At 39.8% G+C, this 25,304-nt stretch overlaps 1 protein-coding gene across 1 annotated transcript in view; it reads left to right on the forward strand.

Moving 5' to 3' along the window:
- The first annotated feature begins 604 nt into the window (after positions 1–604).
- Positions 605–25,304, forward strand: part of ttll12 (tubulin tyrosine ligase-like family, member 12) — a 30,536-nt gene continuing 5,836 nt past the window's right edge. Inside the window, exons 1-12 of the mRNA XM_053650216.1 lie at positions 605–1,081; positions 1,265–1,404; positions 3,926–4,124; positions 7,627–7,786; positions 9,144–9,277; positions 10,896–10,972; positions 12,364–12,480; positions 12,644–12,841; positions 12,938–13,049; positions 15,411–15,562; positions 20,294–20,375; positions 24,306–24,374. Coding sequence (XP_053506191.1) covers positions 950–1,081; positions 1,265–1,404; positions 3,926–4,124; positions 7,627–7,786; positions 9,144–9,277; positions 10,896–10,972; positions 12,364–12,480; positions 12,644–12,841; positions 12,938–13,049; positions 15,411–15,562; positions 20,294–20,375; positions 24,306–24,374 — 1,572 coding nt within the window. The 5' untranslated portion in view covers positions 605–949. The remainder of the gene's footprint in view (positions 1,082–1,264; positions 1,405–3,925; positions 4,125–7,626; positions 7,787–9,143; positions 9,278–10,895; positions 10,973–12,363; positions 12,481–12,643; positions 12,842–12,937; positions 13,050–15,410; positions 15,563–20,293; positions 20,376–24,305; positions 24,375–25,304) is intronic.

Here is a 25,304-nt window from a genome sequence, read left to right on the forward strand (position 1 = left end):
ATGCTGATTTAAACACTCCACTACTGGGAGACACAGGACATTCCTAACTTAGTACATACTTATACCATTTCCTTAGAAATTTAATTAGAAAATACTCTATATCGTCCAGCAAATACTACCTACTACATTATTCCAATAAGCAGTCACAGAGGGTACAAAACACAGTGAAGTGAAACAAAACACTGTTAGCAGGAGTGTCAACAGGATTAAATGAGACTGGTAGCAAGCAGCAACACCTGATGGAGTAGAACCAATGACTATGGGAAATCCTTTTGGGTTAATGGGAGACAGAAAATGATCAAGAAATTCCTTATATGAGAATTAATTAACCATCTGACTAACAGAATGTTGTTGTTGTTTTTTTTAATCAAACCAAGTCTGGAAAATATTGATTTATTCTTGTATAGAATATTACAATTATTCCCAGTTAACTGCTTGTAAGGTGAGCAACTGTGCTTGTATATCAGTGACCAAGCCAGAGGAAAAGTATGCCTGTGAAAAGCAGATCGTGTTGCTGGTCATTTATTTATTTTTTTTTATAATAATTATAATTTTTGTAAATAATTACACATCAGAAGGAAGTCAAGGCCACCAAACTGAGAAAACGCGTTATTGGGAATAAAGTTCCATAAAGACAATGTGTTCATCATTGATGAATGAACAGTTGTCCAGCTAATAAAATGACGTTGCCGTGACGTCATTGCGTAGCAACATTTCCTGATTACTAACGTTTTGTCATAGCAACATAACTACATACATTGTGACAAGGAGACAATTTAAAGTCCTAGAAATGTGTGACTGAAAGTTGAGGAATGCTTAAAACAATAATAATAACAACAACAGCAATAATAATAATTTGTTCCTATTTCTTTAACCGACGCTCCCATAATGCACTGCGGTACAGCGCTGTGCACGTGTGTTTGATACGGGAGTCTGAAAACGGAGGAAAATGGAAAACGGGTTGATGAATGAAGTAGATGAGGAGTATAAACTGTTTCTGGCTCTACACACTGCTGCTCTGAAGGCGGCTCGGATTCCGCCGTTGTACTGGAAAAGTCTGCATTATAAACTAAAACATGAGGTAAAAACAACAATAACAACACAGCTAAAGCTATATACCGGTGTGCGCGAGACAGTGAAGTTACCGTGAACAGACAGTATAATAAACACGACGGTTCTCATGAATCATGTTTGAATGAAGTGTGTTAAGATTTCGAGCTGTAATAATAACACACTGTGACAGAACTGTGTGTTTGTGCTGTAGGTGTTTGATGCCGGAGAGGTGTTTGGTATCATGCGCGTGGAACCGGAAGCTGAGGAAGAAACTTCCAACCCTGGTCGTGAAGATTCGTATCAAGTGATTATAACTCGAGAAAGTGGCCTGCAAGCTTCTGATCCAACCAGGTGAGGGCGCTAAAGCCTCATTTCAGAGCCACCTTTCAACCGGATTACAGCAGCTCGGACAGTAGTTCCGGTTTATATCAATGCGATATCGTAACTATAGCAACAGCGAGTTCACAGGAGCTTGTATTGAAGGGAAAGTTGGGGTGGAAGTGTGTGGTTTAAAATACTTTACTCTGATTGGTCAGGTTGCATAAACATCTCTTTCTGTGTGTGTGTGAGAGAGAGCGAGAGAGATTTATTTACACATATGTTCATAACATCTGAGTTTCAAACCACATTTAGATTTTCAATGGAACGGTTTCATTATTACCCTTTGATATATACATAACTTTCCTGATGATCTTATTATTTAAACAGTGGGGAGGTGTGTATAGTCTGGAGCACAGTCGTACGCATAGCCTTTCAAAGTATACGCCATTTGACACGTACGCGTACACAGGCGGTCGACGCATGCGCATTACGACAATTTGCACTACCCCTCCTGGCCTAAAAGAGTCAGTACAGAACAGTAAATCAGGTCTGTTGGTGTGAAGGACGACAACGAAGAAGAATTGCAACACCATGAAGAACAATGCTTGGGCAATCTCTCGCCACGATTAGCACTCATATACAAATCCTTATACTCTTTAAGGACAGAATTATACAAATGCAGGTACTTCCTAACCTGCACTCGTTTTCGTCTCTTCTGTTTTTTTCTTCAACTACCTTGAGAATCAACGGCCCTGGCTCACTGTTGCCACCTTGTGGAACAACAAAATAGTACAAAAGTATTAAATGCGCATGTTAGAAAAATCTGGCTGACTCTACTGATGCCGCAATTTGCATTATGCGTAAAAAGTGAAGCATACTTTCCGCTTAACTCTTAAAGGGGCAAAATCCACCTCCTAATCTTTTTGAAAAATGCAACTTAAATCTGTAGGTGTGTGTGTATGTGGTGGAAAATTACCTTCTGAAGACAAATAAAAGTTAAACTCACAGAGACACAGAGGCACACAATACTTTCCCCACTGAAAGTATTGGAACAGATAGTCTTAAAGTAAATAACACTTAATATTTGTTTGTAGAAGTTGGATGTATGGATTCATATCCGTTGCTTGCAATAGCTGCATGTTAAGAATTTGAGATTGCAGCTGTTCCTCTCCGTGCCTACCTGAACAAAGATGCATCTGGGAAGAACACACACACTCAAGATTTGTATGCACATTCTTCAGTTTAACAAAAGGAGAGCGGAGTACTTAAACAGGTGAAAGCTAGAGAGGAACAGATGCAGAAAGGATAGAGAGGAACAGACGCAGTAAAGCCAGAGAGGAACAGGTGCAGAAAAGCTAGGGAGAAACATGCAGATAACAATTGTAAGGCACAGAAGATGCCCTGACAATTTGATGGATCTAGAATGTTTTTGAAAGAGAGAGGGGGAAAATATTGCCAGGTCAAGATGTTCCACACTGATAGACCTTTACCCAAAAAGACTAAGTGGTGTAATATAATAAAAAGGTGCTTCAACAGAGTATTAGTTTAGGGGTGTGCAAACTTATGCAGACAGGTTATTGTGACTTTTTTTTTTTAGTTTTCCTATTTCTCCCTAAAATGTTTGATTGTTTTTAATGTGTATACGTTATAATTTCACATTAAGGGTGTAAAAAGTTCTGACATGATTTATCTTGGTTAAATTATTATTATTATTATTATTATTATTATTATTATTATTATTATTATTTTTAACCTCACAAAAACCTGCCGTTTTAACAGGGGTATGTAGACTTTTTATATCCATTGAACATAACATTCTTGATGACCTTTTGACCTAGACCTGTCACATTTTGCAGTTACAAAAGCCACATACTATTAAATACATGCCCTAATCTGCTTATGGAAGAAATACTGCTAAATTACTGCTACATTTGCTACAATGTAGCAGTAATGCTACATTAAATGATGATCATTTTACACTCGGAAATGAGTTACCACTTTGATTACCGGCCTCATCCACGTCAGGTAACATTCTCACACGCTAGATAAAATACATGCCTTATTGTCATCTCTTTACTCGATTGGTCACTCACTAATCATGCTAACATCGGTGGAGAAATAATCTCTTGATGGTGATGATGACAGCACAGGAGCATCACAAACATTTTGACAGCTGATATCTGATTACAATCTGAGCAAATTGATTAAACCATGGGGTGCATTATGTGAGGAAATAACGCTTAGCTAGCAAAGTTTTAGACCTGTTTAGGACAGACCGACTGTTATGAGGCAAAAAAGCAAGCAAAGATTAAAAACCGTCCTAAATAAAAAAAAATGTATCTGGCAAGTTTTCCTGACAGCCACACATATCTCCTACATGACTTCATGGGAAAATTCAGTGCGCTTTTCCCAAATGATTTCGGGACATTAATCATTCTGATGCACTGTATGAATGAATGAATGAATGAATGGATCGGGCTGGTGATGAGTGGTAAACTATGATGTACCTGTGGTGCAGTGATGGGTTGCTCCTTGTCTGTTTCCCTTGCAGTGTGTACCTGGTGGATCATGCGTGGACGTATCGGGTGGAAAGTGCCAGGCAGCAGCTTATAGAGGTTCCTGGACTGTTGATCCGAATGGCCAGTCTGATGGGACTTCCTTTCCACGGCGAGGCTCCCAATCCAGACATCGTGGACCTGGTCCTGGACAACATGTGGAAGTTTAATCAGACCTACCAGCTGTCTCAGGGGGTACGACATGTTCCAAATTTGAGGGATAAACTAGAAAACAAAACACCTTTTCTACAATTTATAGTACATATTCAGTGTTTCAAAATGTTTCACATGATATTTGTCACAAAATCCCAAAATGCAAGTAATATAGTACAAACCCCGGAGACCAATGTCGTATAATCCATCAGTTTCTGTCTCAACGTTATTAAAAATTATGAAGAGCTATGAATGTTTTACATAGTGATAATTCATGTTAAAGGGATTCAGTACTAAATAACAGAGACGGTAAATCAGATAGTTACTAAAATATACATATATATACCTTGCAGTCAGCTAGCTAGCTTTGAATTCCACCCCAAAATGTCTTGGTTATTAATTTATTTTTGTAATATTCTTATTGTGTCAATTTTATTAATATTACTAGTGTTAAAGTTAACAGTGTAATTTGGGTAAAACTAATATTTCTGTGAAAATGTAACAATAGTGGGAGCAAGTACAGCGGTAAACTTCAAATCTGATGTTCAGAGTGAATTGATGTCTCTAAACGTCATCTAAGGGGAAACCCATAGGTTTAGCTCGAAATATAGTACGGGAATTTCTAGGGAATTATAACAGTCAGTGTTTTATGACTGATCAACTTAATCGCCCAGCGATAAGTTGGCATGGGTGTAGCTGTTAATTCTAGAAGGGTTGTTACTACCATTGGTCACCGAGAATAATATCCTATAAAAGTATAGTGAGTGGTTGCTGAAGGGGGTTTCCAGGTTACGCTGGTTTGCTGTAGGTCTGGTCACGTCTTGGGGGACGACTTGGGAAGCCAATCAAGGATGGTGAATGGAGTAATGAGTGGACCAGGTGGTGTCTCGCATACAGATTTCAGAAGAGCACTTAATTCAACAACATGGTTATGGCAGAGTAAAGACTTGTGGAATGAAACTCAAAGAAACTCTCAAAGAAAATGAAAGCTGCAAGCAGCATTTTCGGGGGCCAAGCACCCAGACTCGGTGAGCCGCGCATTCTCAGATGTACTACAATTGTTGCATAAGCAGTCATTGCTGAGATAAGCCTCACTTCCTTTTTGGCGGCTTTGCCAGATTCGTTGACCCATTATGGGCAAACTGTTTGGAGCATGCAAAATTCTTTTAATAACTTTTGTGAGGCTTACTCTGAAGATGACGTGTGCCAAATCTGTTGATTTAACAAAATTTTTAGTAGGAGAAGCAAAAAAAACCCTGTAGTTTTTGCATAACTGCAAGATGGCGGAAAATGTAAATAGGAGGAAATTGACGTCATAGGGTACATTTAACTTGTCTCAACCCACGGATGCCTGGCTTTTAAATTTTGGATACACGGTTCAAGTTATGGCCATAAACGTACTTCCAAATTTGGCCAAGATTTGACCCGATTGACACGCTAGAGAGTTGGTAGCACTAGGCCCAAATTTGGTCAGAATGTTCCTTCAACCCTCCTCAATCAGTGTACCAAATTTCACAACTTTTTACCAGACTTTTCTATGGGCTGCCATAGACACCTTAGCCAGAAGAATAAGAAAAGATATAATAACAGGATAACAAAAACGATAGAATAGAATAACAGTAGGGTGCCTACACACCTTCGGTGCTTGACCCCCCCAAATAAAATAAAATGAAAGCAGTGAGGCTAGACGAGGATGGACCAGGCTAGACATGACTCTTCACGTCATGGGTTTTTAACACTTTCTGATTGACCAAACCCCAATGAGATTGTAACCAATCAGATATCGTCTTTGGTTCGGGGTGTAACTGCATTATCCTCCGCTCTTTCTCAGTAAAATTGTAGGCAGGATTGTTTATAATGAGAATATAATGCAAGTTATCAACATGTACTATACACCAGCATTCTGGAAACGCAAAATCCAACCCATACATCGTAAACATGATGTGAATAATGAGATGAATAATGTATTATTTCTGTTTCCATTGGGGAGTTCAGAGGTCTCATTCCAAGCGGAGTCTGCTCCAGCCGTCCCCCTTTGTGAAATTCCCCCTTCCCCCGTGTTAAATCACAGGATTTAATGGTGTCTTTTACAAGTGAGAAACCGGAAGGGTGGACCTCATGATCTTCACTCGGCTGTTAGTCAAGTTGAGGGACATGGGGTTCTTGACGCTGCGGGATTAATCTCAAGGTTTGCTTTCATGAGTCTGGCTCTATTGTGTGACAGTTAGTCTAATCCTCATCTGCATAGCTTCATCTTTAAGTTAGACTTTGTGGCGACATCTCGACAGGATCTTTATGGCCCAAATGGTGCCTTGGTGTGGATCTGGGGTCTTTCATGTAATCCTGTTTATTGCTCTGTCTCACAGATAGAGACCCATCACTGCCTGGTTTGCTCTGAGGTCATGTTCAGGTATTCCAGTTGTAATTATGTTAAGCGCTTTGGGGTATTGAGGGGATTCAGAAAGGAATCTGTTATAGGTCAATAATCAACAACTGACGTAGAAAAACTCTCCAATCAAAGTGCAAAAACTTACAGAGACAACAGGTTATAGATGCCAAAAGATCAAACTTTAAGTCAAATAAAGCTGAGACCTCTGCAGATAGTCTGGATCCATACAGTCATTTTATACTGTTTATATTTTTATACTGTCCTGAAAAAGTGAACTCAACTAGGCGGGGTTTACCCCTTCTTCCTTTGGAAACAATCAGTCTATTCACCACAATTAATTCCTTCATATGCTGTTTATAATGCCGCAAGTCCTGTCAGTTCATTTAAAAAAAAAAAAAAAGGTTTTATGTTGCAAGTTTACTCTTTCATCATAATCATTTGTCCAAATGCTGTCTTTGGCCTCTGCATTGTTCTGTTTCAACATCCTTAGCCCTTTACATTGTTAACATTAACTTTTTAACTTGGGCCAAGTCAGCCTTAGAGCTTCACCAGCACAGACATTTCCCACTATTTCACTTTTATGAACATTACTGTGGCATAATCTTATCCACTGGTTACATATGAGTTGGTTAATGCATTTATTGAGTCTAACAGTTCCTACATGAGCATGCACGTAATATGTCTAAATACTGGTTCATTATGTTTAAACATGAGGTTAAATACTGATTTATTAGTTTTTAATCACGAGGTTAAATACTGATGTAAACGCTCCTCTACTGGATGATGCAGGACATTTCTAACTCAGTACATACTTGTACCATTTACTCGATTAGAAAATACTCTATACAACGCAGTGGTATGATGAAGCGGTTCTACTGTAACTTTACTATTGCTAAAACTTCTTCAGCCATATAAGTGATCAGATGATTTTATTAAATCTGTTTCTTTGGACTGTGCATCAAGTCTCTGGGTGAGTTGGTGCTACAGAAATGATGTTCTAGAAGATTAATCAATACTTCTTCTGTCCAATCAGAATCAAGGCTTAAACAGCGCTGTGGTATAAATGGATCATAATGTGAAATCTAATTGTGATTGCATCCTTGATTTCTGTAACAGTTTATTAATAGAGTAGGTGTGTGTGTGTGTGTTTTGCAGTCTGCAGAGGAGAAGGTGCCTGTCTGGTACATAATGGATGAGTTTGGTTCCCGTGTGCAGCACTCGTCTCAGCCGTCCTGTTGTATGGCTCCTCTGTTCTACGTTCCTCAACAGATCGCATATTCTGTGCTCTGGCCTCTGCAGGATCTGGAGAATGGAGGTACACACACACACACACACACACACACTCACACATGCTGTTTCTCTCTCACCCACAGACACACTTTTCTTTGTTTTCTGGTTATGGAACAGTGGTCATTAATCTTTCAAAAAGCCTGTTTCCGGTCCCTTTTTTCTCCTTGTGGACTCTGTGTTATTATAGTAAATAAATAAATAGATAGATAAATACCTTAGGTCTAGGTGTCATAGGTGTGACACACTAGAGCTGCAGTTAATGGCTGAATCATGATTATTGTAATTATTCATCCAGTTCAGGAATGGAAAACTAAAAATGGGTTAAAACCCAAATGGTCTGGGCTTCGAGGATTGAAGGCTCCTTTTAAAGAAAACACGAAGAAGACTTTTCTTTCAAATTGTACAGGTATATAATAAACCTGTATTAAATATATAAAACATGCCTGCTGCTGCGTGGGGTGTTTTCATACAGTAGTCAAAAATGTCAACCAACCTTTAGCAAAGATTGTATAGAAATGATAGAAACAATCCAAACCCAGAGCCAGTGCTGAATATGATTTTTAAGTGCTCATTATAAATGCCTAGGTTAAAACATCAGTCATTTTGTGAGTCACTCTGTGTGTCCAGATCATTTCCGCAGCAGTCATTTGTGTGTCTGATACCAGTTCCGCAACTCGCGTGCCTGCAGCCCGTAGAACACAGACGATTGGTGACTTTCTGCAGTCAAATTGCTTTCTAACTGCATTCAACATCGGTGATTAGATAATTATATTATGGTGAGTCAAATGGAAACTAAAAGTGCGTGACGCAGCCCGTTTTATTCTCTTCCTCCAGTAAGTCAGAGTCTAATTACTTTCTCACCGAGGCCCTGTTCAAAACAGTCTTGATGACTCATCGTAATCGAACGCTCAGACCCCTTTCAGAGGCCGTCTGGGAATGCATATAGCCTTTTGTATATCACATTTGTAGAGTGAGCGCAAAGGTATCTCGATGTTTCCTGCAACAAAAGACCAACTGCCTCATTGCCCTAGCTGGAAGATACGTAATCGTTACGAGATCATTTGGAAATGGAGCCGAACAGTAGAGCTCTCCGCTACAAGGCTAACGGATAAACACGATGCTAGAACACCGGAGACGATTTTAATTGCTTCATTTGTCGTCTCGTCTCTCATTCATTTATAAGTTTTCTTAGCAGACTATGCGTTAAAAAACTTTTGAAGCAGTTCGTACAAGTACATGAGATGATTGAATGATTCAACGTGTGTGTGTGTGTGTGTCGTAAGCTCTTCAGGAGACCCATCCTCCCTACCCTAAAGTTGAATGATTAGTGCTTCTTGATCTTTCATGAAAGTAAGAGGATTTGGTTTCTCGATCTCCTCCAGATGAGGTGACGAGGGATTACTGTTACGGGGAGCCTGATTCACTGGTGAGGAAGTGTCGACTGTTACCATGGTTACCTGCTGACCTGGAAGGAGTGAGCGATGAGACTGTAGAGCCTGCTGACATTTATTATGAGGTTTGTCTACTTATCTAATCGTAACCTGATTACGGGAAACTTGTTGATATGGTGAAGCTCTCTGGAAGGAGTCTCCAGTATCTCGTATTGTCATTATTCGAGTTTACTCGAACAGTTTCCAAAACAATAAGGTTAAAATCTCAGAGACACAAATCCCTCAGAGGCTCATGATTCTCAAAAAGTTTCTCTGCTCAGCAGCCGTAACCAGTTTCTTGCCAGATGCTTGTTAAAACATGTCCAGCACAACGTTATACGGAACGTTATACGAGCATTCATTCAACATTTCCTATTTCCTCAAAAGAGCAACTGAGTGCATAAGGACCGAGTCTGTTAAACAAGTTTATTACATAATACAAGGAAATAAGGAAGACGCAAAAAAAAAAGTAAGTAAAACGTGGATTTTTTTTTTTTTTTTTTTTTTTTTTTTTTTTTTTTTTTTTAAACACAGTAGGTTAAACGGACCTGAAAGTGAGCATAGGATGCATGTATAATTGTACTGGAGACAGATGGAAATAGTGTCTCGCTAACACAGTATGCGTCTCAGATTCTAGATTCTTCCCTAATTTAGGAGGCTCACCATATGGCACCAGCCCTGCAGTGTTTAATGACAGAATGACACAACAATAGTGTTTAGTTGCAGAGTCCCCTGCTGGGCACTCATGCGAGCACTTAAACACCAGACGTCATGACTTCAGGAGCTCCAGGAAACGTGATAAGGAGAAGAACGCCAAAGAGCAAAGTGATGTGATTAAAGCGAAATCCTGCACGGGCGGTGTATATTCCAGCGTCCTGATCTTGCCTTTAAAAACTCCTGGATCATTCCTTGTAAAATACAGAAAGACATGCATGATAGGTGATCATTCAGCACATGCAGCTTTCTACTCTGTCAGGAGGATTGAAAGTGTTGTTCGGTCCCTCGTCAGATCAAGACTTGACCTCTGACACTCGCTCTTGGCTGAACTTCTGATCATAAGAGATGAAAGCACTATTCACAGATATGAAGAGTCGGTGTAAGTCATCAAATTCATTTTACAGGTGTATGTTATTGTTTAATGATCATAGATTAGACATGAGAGCACCATTTACATGCACACATATATATACATTTATATAACCCCAAGCGTCCCGCCAAAGGTATGTCCCATAAGAGATTTCACATGATGGCACTATTCACACAAACACACACACTGAAATAAGTCATTGGTTCACTGTTGGACCCTTGAACAAGGCCCTAAACCCTCAACTGCTCAGATGTATAAATTAAATACATGTAAGTCGCTCTGGATAAGGGCGTTTGCCAAATGCCGTAAATGTAAATGTCATACCCTTAACTATAATAAAAGCACTTATTTACTTATATATATGCACAGACTCTTGTTTCTGGTTGTGCCTTAACCTTATGTCTTTAAACTCCGGTGAGACTCAATTATCGTGACGATATTAATCTATATCTATATCAACACCTTCTAGCTAATCAGATTCAATAATTCAACTCTGACGTAAATATAATTCATATAACAATAATAATGTTATCTTTATTATAGATCATATTTTAATGGTGATTTTTTTATGACATTATCTTTATGCCTCTCGTTTCTTTAATGTCTTTTTATTTTAGACCATTTTACAGGAGAACAAAGAGAAGCTCCCAGTAGAAATCCAAGCCTACAGAGTGCCTGATGGGAAAGTACTAAAGTGGGTAATATTTCCATACTCTCAACTGTCACTACTGTATGCGTATTGTGCTTGCTTTTTTGAGATGTGTTGTATATGAAAAACACAAGAAATAAACACGAGGGAGACCGAGGATTAGTAGTAAGTAACTTTATTGGGAATTCACAGGACTGACTGGGCTGAGGAAAACGGAAGGTAAAGGTGAGGAGGGGTACATCCTGGGGACGTGGGATAGCCAGCTGAGGCATACGGGGGAGAGTACTCAGGACCGGTAGGTGAGAAAGTGGGAGAGTGATCAGAGCCCAGGGCAGAGAAGGCCATGTCATCATCGGTCTGATAGGGAAAGTCAGGCAGAGGGTCTGTCTGTGTAGAGGTGTCGACACACACATTTGCTGGGCGGATTCTATATCTGAGAGGTGGGGGGAACCCTGCATGTCCAGAGGGGGTGCGAAGAACTTCAAGTATCATAGTGTTGTCAGCATTGAGAGCCGCAAGCTGACAGCGAGTGTTCAGATCCAAATCCAGCCTCTCCAGTAAAGGAGATAAGAACAAGTGACGGGCACCTAGGACACAACACTTTAAGAATAAATTTAAGATTAACACTAAGATCTATTTATTATTTTTATAATCGGTCTATTATTCGATTCACAATGAAACCTAGGAACTGGGGAGTACAGACAGAGAGACACACACACACAGAGGAATGCAGACACACACACACACACACACACAGAGGACTATGCAGCCACACATGGAAGGAATGCAGAATATTATGAGGATTATAATGGATATAATAAGGATAATAAAAGGAGTATAAGGATTATAAGGATATTATAAGGTATAGAGTAAAGTAAAGGGGGGTAAAATACTTGCAAGCATTATAAACAGAAATGAAGAATAAATATGAAAGAAACTTACTCATAATGTGTGTGAAGGTGTGGAGAATCCTCTTCTCACGATAAACCAGTCAGGAGTGACACAGACAAAGGTCAGGTTATCATAAGGATGAAATGAGACGGGCCAATTTTAAGGGTATTGGGTATTGGGAAACAGTCAGTCTATTTGTCAGAGAGTCAATCTAATTAGATGATTACACATATACTTTATTACCGTAATGCACACTCATGTCTAGACTGGTATTTTGTTTTCGTGACGTGTTCGGAACAGTTTGTTCATTGATGCATTTTAATAAGATTCTACTAATTAATGCAGTTTCTTTCAGGTCTTAGTAGTGTCCTAACCTTTTATAAGTAGAAAATCAATTGTCCATAATTTTCCAGATATTTTACCCTAAGGGTATGACCACAAAACCTCTCTTCACTAGTCCACTTTGCTCTTTTCCCTGTAGATATAGATATAATGTGTTGACGCTTTTTACAATGATGAGGTGTTTGTGTGTGTGTGTAAAACAGGGTCTACACAGAGATGAAGCAAGTTTCGGACCATCTGAAACATCCACAGTTCCACTTCACCGAACTTGAGGATGAAGCCGATGTTCTATGGATGTATTCTCACATCCGTGATTATAAGTATGTGTGTCAATTAGATATACAATATATATAATAATATAGTTGGAGGAAAAGTTAATGTATACCCACTCGGTTCATCCTCATGACTGAGTGAAGACAAATACTAGGAAAATTTGTTTTCTTGTTTGTTTGTTTTTTTAACGACGCATTGTTTTGCCGTTAGGAAACTGAGTGAGGAGCGACCTCACGTCCTGCTGAACCAGTTCCCCTGTGAGACAATCTTAACCACAAAGGACTGCCTGGCATCAGTGGCCCAGAGGGCAAGGCAAGGAGGACATGCGCCACTGTGGCTTCCCACGACCTTTAATCTTCAGACAGAGCTCCCCCAGTTTATCAAACATTACCTGCAGAGGCAGGAGAGGTCAGCTGTCTGGTTGTATTTAATACTGACTCATCAGGACCAGACTTCCAGCTTCAAATGTGTGAGAAGTGTATTTGTTCTCTGTTGGTTTCTCAGAGGAGAAGATAATCACTGGATCTGTAAGCCCTGGAATCTGGCCAGAGGTTTGGATACACACATCACTAACAACCTTGACTACATCATTCGACAGAGGGAAAGCACCCCGAAGGTATGCATGTTTGCAGTGTTTAAAAGTAAATAAATAAATAAAAATAAAACGTGAATTCTTAGTCCTAATGATCCACTATCCAAGTAATAAATAGTTAGCAGTGGTCCTGGGATGGTCAGTGGAGGTGTCGTATAAATCCTACAAGAAATGTACAGTTGTACTCCGATCTTGCAGCAAATGGAAAAGACAGCATTTGGATTAGGAAACGATTTTTTTGGATTTGGAAATGTTTAAATATAAAGAGCCTTTTTGTTATTATCGATTTTATTATATTATACTTTATAATGTATGTTACAGAGATATACCTGGTCCATTCACATCATATGTTTGTAGGTCAAAGTTCATCACAGTTGTTATGTATATGTCAAAGTTTAATGATGAAATGCTTCACTTGAAAATCTTAATGTGTTTTGAAACCCAGACATGAAAACATATGAGTAAGGGAATGTGCCCCCACCCCCCCCACACACACTTACACACCCAAACATATAGACAAACACCCATCCCTCCCACACCACACACACACACCCTAAGAAAAAGAAATCTGACCCATCTGTCAACGAATGATGAAACTGACTGGTGCATATCCACCGGGCTAACCATCATCCGTGCAGTGACGGGAAAACTGTTGGACAGAATTATCGATCAAGACAACTGCCATGGCTGCACGACTAATCACCCGAGTCGACTCCAACACACGTGCTTGTTCGATCCGGGCGGTTACGATCTGCACACGAATGCGTGGGGCAGCTGTGGATCAGGTGGTAGAGCGGGTTGTCCACTAATTGTAGGGTTGGCGGTTCGATTCCCGGCCCACATGACTCCACATGCCGAAGTGTCCTTGGGCAAGACACTGAACCCCAAGTTGCTCCCGATGGCAAGTTAGCGCCTTGCATGGCAGCTCTGCTACCACTGGTGTGAGTGAGTGTGTGAATGAGTGAATGAGACACAGTGTAAAGCGCTTTGGATAAAAGTGCTATATAACTGCACCATTTACCACACAAACACCTACAGATTGGTGAAAAAACAGTTTAAATGATGGTGGTTGAAATACACAGTGGCTAGAGGTCTGAAATTGTATGGTCAAACACACTCCATCCCTGGAAAAAGGTATTCAAGGTACCGCTGTTAGGATTTGTGACCTCTATATTCCGAGAGGAGCCCTTAGAGAACCGTTAGGATTTGTGAATTTATATCCCAGGATGAGCCCCCAGGGAACTGTTAGATTTTGAGAATCGATATCCCAGTACAAGCCCCCAGAAAACTGTTAGGATTTGTGAATTTATATCCCGGGACGAGCCCCCAGAGAACCGTCAGGATTTGAGAATCTATATCCTGAGACGAGCCCCCAGAAAACCGTTAGGATTTGAGAATCGATATCCCGGTACGAGCCCCCAGAGAACCGTTATGATTGGAAAATAGATCATCTCAGGGTTGTGATGTTAGGAGAAGAGAGAGAGCATACACGAGAAAGACGATGGCCTCGCCCTACCACACACTTCCCACACCAAACGACACACAGGCACACAAAGTTCAAATAGCAGTATATCTCATTTATTCCTAGAAAGGCAGAGTATACATCACGCCTGACACACAACAGAGAATGGCTTAACTATTGATTGGCTAGGTAGAAGGGGATATTTGTATGAAACAGGAAGGTATAAAATGTGTGCAAATGGTTTTCGTTGAGATAAAGGAATGCACAAGTGTTGGAATGCACAGGTGTTCACAGTAAACTCATGAGTCACTGAAGCCACCATCTGCTACTGGCAATATGAGGCTCACATCAAAACTGTTCTGAACGAGGTTAAAGAAAACTAATCATGTGTTATGCATTGTAACCTGTGTAACAGATATGTGTGTTTTTAAAATTGCTTAGAAAGGAAATTGTTGATGTCGCTAAAATCTTTGATTGCCTGATTGAAAATTGAATGCATAAAAATGTAAACCTTGCTTACGTCATAAGGGTTCTGAGATTTCAAAAAGATCTTAATCTGTCTTAATCTATATTAGTGATCGTTCTTGTCTTGACACTCCAAAATGCGTGAACGATTGATGAAGGATATATATTGTACGCCGTCAAACCCTGAGTCGTATGGTGGCGTTGAGAGTTTGCAAAGAGCTATTGTCGAAAAAATAGTTAAGAGAGTTAATAAATAAAAAACTGAATAAAAAATTAAATAAGAAACGCCATCGGGATTCGAACGAATTCAACAGAAAGGATGAAATGATGTTAACATACCTGTCTCTGACAGGTTCTCTGTATCCCATGGCAGCTCTTTTTCTTTTTTTTTTTTTTTTTTTTCTTTTCTTTCAATACTAGAATTTCTAAGTGTGTGTGTGTGTGTTTGTGTGTCTCAGGTGGTGTGTAAGTACCTGGAGGACCCCGTGTTGTTTGCCCGAGAGGAGGTTGGTCTGGTGAAGTTTGACATCCGTTACATGGTGCTGCTGCGCTCAGTGCAGCCTCTGAGACTCTACGCTTACAACGTCTTCTGGCTCCGTTTCGCCAACAGGTCACACACACACTCGTCTGCTCGGTCTCAGCAGTGCTGTTAGATTCTCAGTTCCGATTGTTCAGAAGCTGTGATGTATGTCTTGTAACAGCAGCTCTGGGTATAATTCAAATGACGGGTTTATATTAACACAGGCATTCTGATGCATTATCGTTTCTATAGAAGCAGCTGTGGTGGAAATTCACCCTTTCGAGAAGTTACTACCAACACCTGAATGTGTGCAAGCAAATATTTATTTCATCAAAGTATTTATTCTCGACTCCGGGTAGCCACTCCTACTTTATCTCATAGTGTTACCAAGGGTTCTCAAGTTTTGCATGAACATACATAGAGGCACACATGGATTATTCATCATCTAGAGAACGAAGCTTGCTAGGAAGCTGGGGTCAGAGTGCAGGGTCAGCCATAATATGGCGCCCCTGGAGCAAATGAGGTTAAGTGCCTTTCTCAAGGCCCCAGCTCTGGCAGCTGTGGTGGTGCTGGGGCTTCATCTCCCGTCCTTCTAATCAGTAACCCAGAGCTTTACTGTTGAGCCGCCACTGCCCCACAACATCATGGTCTTCCTTCACATGATAGTTGTTTTTTCTCTCTTATCTGTTGAAAAAAGGGAGGCCGAAACTGCAAGGGTTGCCAATTCCTCTATCGCTATATCTCTGCTGTGTGATAACAGTATAAAGCAAGTCTGTTGCCAGACTAACACACACACATATCCTTGGGAATTAGCACGAACACAGCATTTGAACAGATACACAAGTTTATAAAAATCACCAGCTTACACGGGGTATGGCAAAAGCGTCACGTAATCTAAACCTAAAAATAATACACAGATCTAAAAAAAAAAAATAAACATATTATTTAACAAAGAAAAAAAAGAATCATATTTTTATGGTAAAGCTTTCTGTAAGGAGTCGTTTATGTAACATTTTGGAAGGAGTCTCTGGTGTTAGTGCTTTGTAACAAAGAGAGACAAACATTCATTTTTACACCATAGGAAACTCAAATATGGATGACTTTGCAGTTTCTTTGTAGCATGCCAAGCTGCAGTTTTCTGTCTTCCTAAGTTAAAAAGAAAGTTTCACCGACATTCCACAATTTTAAACATGACTACAAATGGATACTGTGGTATGTGATGAAGTAGCTTGTGATGTGCTGTTATTGGAAAATAAATCACCTTTAGGAAGGTAACGGTCCACTCTATTGTAATTTTCATTATTTTCCTATAACAGCACGTCGCTAAGTGTTTTATTCCTTACTTTTTTTGCCATCCAGTTGTTTTGGATGTGTACGCTAATATATTTTTTCGTGATGAGTTTCTGCTAGCATGTGAAAAATTATCCTGATTTCTTCTGGTTTTGTATATAGCTCATTCTAAATAGTTTTAAATCTTTGAACGAAATACATCATAATACGAAGGCAACCTGAGTAAACACACAATACAGTTTAATATATATATATATAATATATTTTATTGGAGAAAAAAAAAATTTATCCAACACCTATCAACAATGTGAAAAACTAATTGCCCCCTTAAACTTAAAATCTGGTTGTGTCACCTTTTAGCAGCAATAACTACAACCAAACACTTCCGATAACTGGAGATCAGTCTTTCACTTACTTCTAGGACTAGGACTTACTCCTACGCTTTGGATCGTTGTCTTGCTACGTAATCCAGCTGCGCTCGAGTTTCAGTTTACAGACTGAAGACCGGACGGACATTCTCCTTTAGGATTTTCTGGTAGAGAGCAGCATATCCAACCAAAAATGACACACACACACACATCCAACCAAAAATGACACACACACACACACATCCAACCAAAAATGACACACACACACACATCCAACCAAAAATGACACACACACACACATCCAACCAAAAATGACACACACACACACATCCAACCAAAAATGACACACACACATCCAACCAAAAATGACACACACACACACACATCCAACCAAAAATGACACACACACACACACACACATCCAACCAAAAATGACACACACACACACACACACATCCAACCAAAAATGACACACACACACACACACACATCCAACCAAAAATGACACACACACACACACACATCCAACCAAAAATGACACACACACACACACACATCCAACCAAAAATGACACACACACACACACACATCCAACCAAAAATGACACACACACACACACACATCCAACCAAAAATGACACACACACACACACACATCCAACCAAAAATGACACACACACACACACACATCCAACCAAAAATGACACACACACACACACACATCCAACCAAAAATGACACACACACACACATCCAACCAAAAATGACACACACACACACACACATCCAACCAAAAATGACACACACACACACACATCCAACCAAAAATGACACACACACACACACATCCAACCAAAAATGACACACACACACACACATCCAACCAAAAATGACACACACACACACACACACACACATCCAACCAAAAATGACACACACACACACACACACACACATCCAACCAAAAATGACACACACACACACACATCCAACCAAAAATGACACACACACACACACATCCAACCAAAAATGACACACACACACACACACACATCCAACCAAAAATGACACACACACACACATCCAACCAAAAATGACACACACCCAACCAAAAATGACACACACACACACACACACACATCCAACCAAAAATGACACACACACACACACATCCAACCAAAAATGACACACACACACACATCCAACCAAAAATGACACACACCCAACCAAAAATGACACACACACACACACACACACACACACACACATCCAACCAAAAATGACACACACACACACATCCAACCAAAAATGACACACACACACACACACACACACACATCCAACCAAAAATGACACACACACACACACACACATCCAACCAAAAATGACACACACACACACACACACATCCAACCAAAAATGACACACACACACACACATCCAACCAAAAATGACACACACACACACATCCAACCAAAAATGACACACACACACACACATCCAACCAAAAATGACACACACACACATCCAACCAAAAATGACACACACACACACATCCAACCAAAAATGACACACACACACACATCCAACCAAAAATGACACACACACACACATCCAACCAAAAATGACACACACACACACACATCCAACCAAAAATGACACACACACACACACATCCAACCAAAAATGACACACACACACATCCAACCAAAAATGACACACACACACACATCCAACCAAAAATGACACACACACACACATCCAACCAAAAATGACACACACACACACATCCAACCAAAAATGACACACACACACACATCCAACCAAAAATGACACACACACACACACACACACATCCAACCAAAAATGACACACACACACACACATCCAACCAAAAATGACACACACACACACACACACACACATCCAACCAAAAATGACACACACACACACACACACACACATCCAACCAAAAATGACACACACACACACACACACACATCCAACCAAAAATGACACACACACACACACATCCAACCAAAAATGACACACATCCAGCCAAAAATCACACACACACACATCCAACCAAAAATTACACGCACACGTTCTTTCATATAGAATGTATTCATACATAGTATGGTCATGTGCATTCCACACACACACACACACACATGCACACACACATCCAACCACTTCACATCCAACCACACATCCAACCAATCACACTTAAATTCCTTTTAAATAATGTGAAAAAAGTGTGTGTGGAATGCACATGACCATACTATGTATGAATACATTCTATGTGAAAGAGTGTGTGTGTGTGTGTGTGTGTGTCAGTCATATTTTTGGTTGCATGTGTGGAATGCACCAGAACCGGATTTAAAGTTTACTACTGATATACATCATTAACTACGCCTGTCCAGATAATGACGTTGGTGATGACCTTTGCTGTACAACTCTCAGCATAATTATATTTGATGATGATGACCTTTGACCTGCCAAGATAATTATAATTGCTGATAACCTTTGACCTAGACCTGTCAAAACCAATTAGTGATATGGATGATACAAACTCTTACCTCATGCCCACGGTTAAATACGGTGGTGTCTCTTTAATGATTTGGGGCTGTTTTTGGGGCTGATTTTCAGGTATTATAGGAGAAGACTCAGAGCTGTTATCTTGGCAAAAGGGTGCCAATAATTGTTGCACACCTATATTTAACAAAGATATTTTTGATAAACCTGTGTTTTGTTTGCAATTGTTTGATGTCCATGACAGCAGAGTATTTTTGTGAAATTTTTTTAACAAAAGGTTAAACAATAAAGACAATTTTTCACAGACTCTTTTGCTCATATTTACCAAGGGTGCCAATATTACTGGAGCACAGTGTCCGATTTCTTCTATACACACTTCCATACAGAATTATTATATACTGTATTTATAAATCTGTTTGTTTTTTTGGAAGAATTCTAATGAATATATCTGATTGTTTTGGGAGGTTTTCTTTGCCTTAATATTTATTATTCCTTCGCACAAAGCTGCCAGCTCTGCAAAAACAGAAGATGATTTGTTATTCTAAATGTGCAACCTTATAAAGCTCAGTAAAGCTCTCTCTCTCTCTCTCTCTCTCTCTCACTCTTCGCTCTTTCTCTCTGCTCCTCCAGGCCGTTCTCTCTGGATCATTTTGATGATTATCAAAAGCACTACACGGTGATGAACTATGCTGAAGGTGTTCAGTTGAAACAGGTGAGAGCACAAACCCTCAGTAACTTCATGTCATCTGATTAAATCTAGCCCAAAGGGGGGAGGGGTGTGTGTGTGTGTGTGTGTGTGTGTGTGTGTGTGTGTGTGTGTGTGTGTGTGCGCGTGAAATAGTTTGTATATATTGTAACATTATTTTTGACAGGTCTAGGTCAAAGGTCAAAAAGATACATATTCTCACTCTCTATATCTAGGTCAAAGGTCATGATCATAAAAATATATATAGTTATGTTAAATCTGGATCACATCCATTCCTGACACAAATGTTACCATACATGGTACGGCCATGTGTATTACACATCCAAACAAAAATATCACACACACACACACATGCACGTACAGACAAACGCATGCATACGAACCTGTTTATAAAAGTCGAGCATCCCTCTAGGTTTTATAATACTCTGTACTTAGAACAACATGTGCGAGCTTACAACATGGCTGATGTTTGTCCTAACGCGCCGAAAAAAGCTCACCCTTTTTTGGGAAGAATAGAAAAAATGTTAGAACATGAAAAGATTCAATATTGGGTAATGTCAAATAGTGGGTAATGTCTTTTCAGACAAGATTTTCTCAATTTTAAACGTTTTGTCCTCACCGATAATGATCTTTTGTAACTCGGGTTCATAAAATGTTCCCTCAGTTTTTTCACCATCACAGTCGTGTAATTTATATACTGGGGGATCTCTCGGTATCCGTTCGGAGATTGTAAAATATTCACCCGTAAAGTTTTGCTCGTATCCTTTCTCAAACTGTCTTTTTAAACGAGAAATTCTAACGATATCACCGACTTTAAACTTGAAATTTAGTTTCTTTAATTTAGGTGATAACAGTCCGTAGAGGGTTTTAAATACTCTGAAGGAATTGGCTTCGTTGACCTCGGCGGGTTTCATTTTGATGCTGGAATGATAATTGTGATTGTACGCTTGAATCAAATCCTGAACTATGTCGATGTATTTTCTCGTGTTAAAAGCGGTAAAATATCTCCACATCCTGGTCTTTAGCGTTCTGTTGAACCTTTCACACACCGATGCTTTTTGACCCGTACCCGTAGCAAAGTGAATAATGTCATGTATTTTCATTAATGTCTGAAAATTTTTGTTGAAAAACTCCTTCCTTGATCAGTTTGTAGTTTGGGGACTCTACCTTCCTTTAGAATGGAATCAAAAGCTTTAGTTACCTCGAGTCCGGTCTTGTTTCGTAACACACGTACCCAGGCATATTTGGATAAAATATCTATACACGTGATCGCATTGTCGTTACTCTCTGACAAGTTGCTCATATCGACTAAATCAGCTTGCCATTGTTCATCGATGTTCTTCACAAAAACCTTGTTTCTTTTAAACTTTGTAGATACTGGTTTATATAGACTGTATGCATCCTGCTCTGCTAACCAGTTTTTTATTTCAGTATCATTAGCTCTTTTACCTATTTTCTCAACAATAGCTCTTTGCAAACTCTCAACACCACCGTACGAACCAGGTTCTGACGGTGTATAATATATATTCTTCATCAATCGTTCAGTCATTTCGAGTGTCAAGACAAGAATGATCAAACACCAGTGTAGATTAAGCATTTATCTCAGAACCCGTGAGCTAGGTATTACATATTCAATCAAAGTAACATTTTCCATTCTAAACAATTTATATCACACGCCGGTTTAGATACATGTTTAGTTTTACATTCGAATGTTTCAGCAATACATATGAAAACTTGATACACACCGATGTGTTAAGGACACACGCTATTTACGAATGTCTTCAGCATTTTGTTTTAATTGGCTTCAGGCTTTCTCTCGCAGTCAGAATAGACGTGGCTTGTTTTGAAGTTTCCCACGTATGCGACGGTTCAGCGGGTTCCACAGATGAGTGAAAGGTCCGGTAATCTACAACGTCTTCGCACACTTGCTCGTTGAAAACGTCTTTTGGTTTTCTCCTTGACCTCGTTCAACACGGTTTTGATATGAGGCTCGTCTCGCCATTCACACACGGTGGCTTCAGCGATACCTTGAATTTTTTCCAGGGAAGGAGTGAGTTTGATTCCACGCAGTTTCAGACCTCTTGCCAATGTGTATTTGAACCACGGTTTAAACAGTTTTTTCAGCAATCTGTAGGTGTTTAGGTGTAGATAGTACTCTTCAGGATCGAACAAACACGCGTGTTGGAGTTGACTCGGATGTTCGATCGCGCAGCCGTGGCAGTTGTCCTTCAGATCTTGTTGGTTAACTCTGTCCAACAGTTCTCCCATAACAGCACGTATGATGGTTAGCACAGTGTTGGTTATACACCCGTCGGCTTCATCGTTCGTTGTCAGATAGGTCAGATTTGGTCACATCATCATCATCATACCGGGTAGCATCAGAGTTGTAGAAAACGGGGTTGAATTCACAAGCCATATTGCTGGTTGATGCTCAGAATACTTTGACTCGATATGTATTCAGACTCATTGATATAGCGTGTGGGAGGAGTCTTGGGGAAGGTGGAGTTTCTGATCAAGAGTAGTATATTGACGATCTCAGAAGAAGAGATCTTCTAGCCTTACTTTTATTTGCATCATTTCTTTGTCTCTTCCAGTTTTTTGGAATAATTCATCGATTTGATGGAAGTAGCGTTGCAGATCGTGCCAGCTGGTTCGGTCATACCTCACTTCACAATTCTCATTGTTATCAGGGGCGTTGTCACCGGTTAATACAGCAGCACAGTGCAGTGAAACCTGGTTCTTGGAGAAATTTGTTGCTCTGATGCGGTATTTGCATTGCAGAGATGTACCGCTCCATTTATGTCTGTACTCATCCGGGGAAAAGAAGTCCATTCTAACAATGTAGTCAAAATCCTTGCACCATTTTCTGAACTTTTTCCAGTCACCTTTGTTAAAAGTTACGCTGTCTGTAGCGCAACTCCAGTGGATGTGTCCCGGGACCGAGAACTTGAAAAGCACAACGGTTCCTTTTTCTGCATCGAAAAAAAACCCGGCTGTACATCCGTTTGGCATTACCCAATATTGAATCTTTTCATGTTCTAACATTTTTACTATTCTTCCCAAAAAAGGGTGAGCTTTTTTCGGCGCGTTAGGACAAACATCAGCCATGTTGTAAGCTCGCACACGTTGTTCTAAGTACAGAGTATTATACAACCTGGAGGGATGCTCGACTTTTATAAACAGGTTCGTATGCATGTGTTTGTCTGTACGTGCACGTGTGTGTTTGCGCGTGTGTGTGTGTGATATTTTTGTTTGGATGTGTAATACACATGGCCGTACCATGTATGGTAACATTTGTGTCAGGAATGGATGTGATCCAGATTTAACATAACTATATATATTTTTTATGACCTACCTCAGAGTGTTTCATATTCTATGTGAAAAGAAAGAACATGTTTGTGCAACGTGTGTGGGTGTCTGGAATACATATGGCCGTACCATGTATGGTAACATTTGTGTCAGGAATGTATGTGATCCCGATTTAACATAACTATATATATATATATTTTATGACCTAGACCAACCTCAGAGTGTTAGAAAGAACATGTGTGCAACGTGTGTGGGTGCGTGCTATTTCTCGCGTGCGTGCGTGCGTGTGCACTCATTGTTTCAGAATGCTGTGCCTGCATCTGTGCTTAATTACAGACCAACTATTTAGGATCATTTATGACTAATAATTACTGCATGTTGAATATAATTACTTCCTTAAAACAGAACTTCTGAAACATTTAGGCCTCGTTGGCCTAGACCCGGCAATCTAATTAAGAGTTTTTAATTAACAGTTATTAAATCTCATGATGAGAAATATTAGGTAAGATTTTTTTATTATGCATTTCTCAGTTGCTAATATACATGTCTGTTGAACTGGTTATCAGATGATGTCAGTAATAATATTCTGGAGATTATTACATTTTTCTCTCTGTCTGGTTCTTAAAGGTTCACTATGACGAGTTCATGCCTATGTTTGAAAAGCAGTATGCAGAATATCCATGGAAAGAGGTGGAGGTGAGTCTCAGAATTAAAAAAAAAAAAAGACAGACACAAAAGAGTGTTTTAAAGACAAAAAAACCCTGAAGAATGTCTTTTTATTAATTTCTTTTTATAAACATTACAGGGTTCGTACAAGGAGCTTGAAGTGCTTGAATTTGGCGTTTTGCGATTGAAGTACTGAAAAACCTTTTAAAATAGCCATTTTTATGTAGTGGTACTGTAAAAAAAAAAAAAAAAAAATGAAGAGGATGTCGAAGATCTCGGCGAAGAATAACTTTATCGCAGTGACAAAGTACATGAAGCACTTCGGGTTCGTCCAAGTCAAAGTGAACCCCGAACAGTACCAGCACAGACATTTTATACTGTATTTCAAACCAGGTTTTCAGTATGGAATGTAAATGAAGTTTCATTCTAAATGTAAATTAAGGACAGGATTTGATGCGATCACTTTCCGTTCTCACAGTACAGATGTTGTTACAGGTGTGACCCACAGGTGGTGAGGTGATGGGACTATCGAGAGAGATGTCTTTCTGAATACTAACTACAGACACATAGCCCCTTTGTTCAGGGATGGTTCTTGATGTCCCACTAACGCTCCCATACTAGAACTGTGTGAATGTCACTTTAAGTGGTATTATACACATATTACTGAGTCCCGCCGGAGCCATATGTGTGTGGAGTTTGCATGTTCTCCCTGGACACCCTGGACTGGCACCCTGTCCAGGGTATACCCCGCCTCGTGCCTGATGCTTCCTGGGATAGGCTCCAGGTTTCCCATGACCCTGAAAAGGAGTAAACGGTAGAAGATGGATGGATGGATGCTGAGACTGAGATCAATTGTCCCTTTGAAAATTCTGCGTTTTTTGGGGAACAAGATTATCCCAACACAGTTCGGGGTTTAATCTGCTGAGAGGCAGTCTGTAATTTCTAACAAAACAGTAAATA

The sequence above is a fragment of the Ictalurus furcatus genome, chromosome 19, assembly GCF_023375685.1.
Source record: "Ictalurus furcatus strain D&B chromosome 19, Billie_1.0, whole genome shotgun sequence".
NCBI classification, from domain to species: domain Eukaryota; kingdom Metazoa; phylum Chordata; class Actinopteri; order Siluriformes; family Ictaluridae; genus Ictalurus; species Ictalurus furcatus.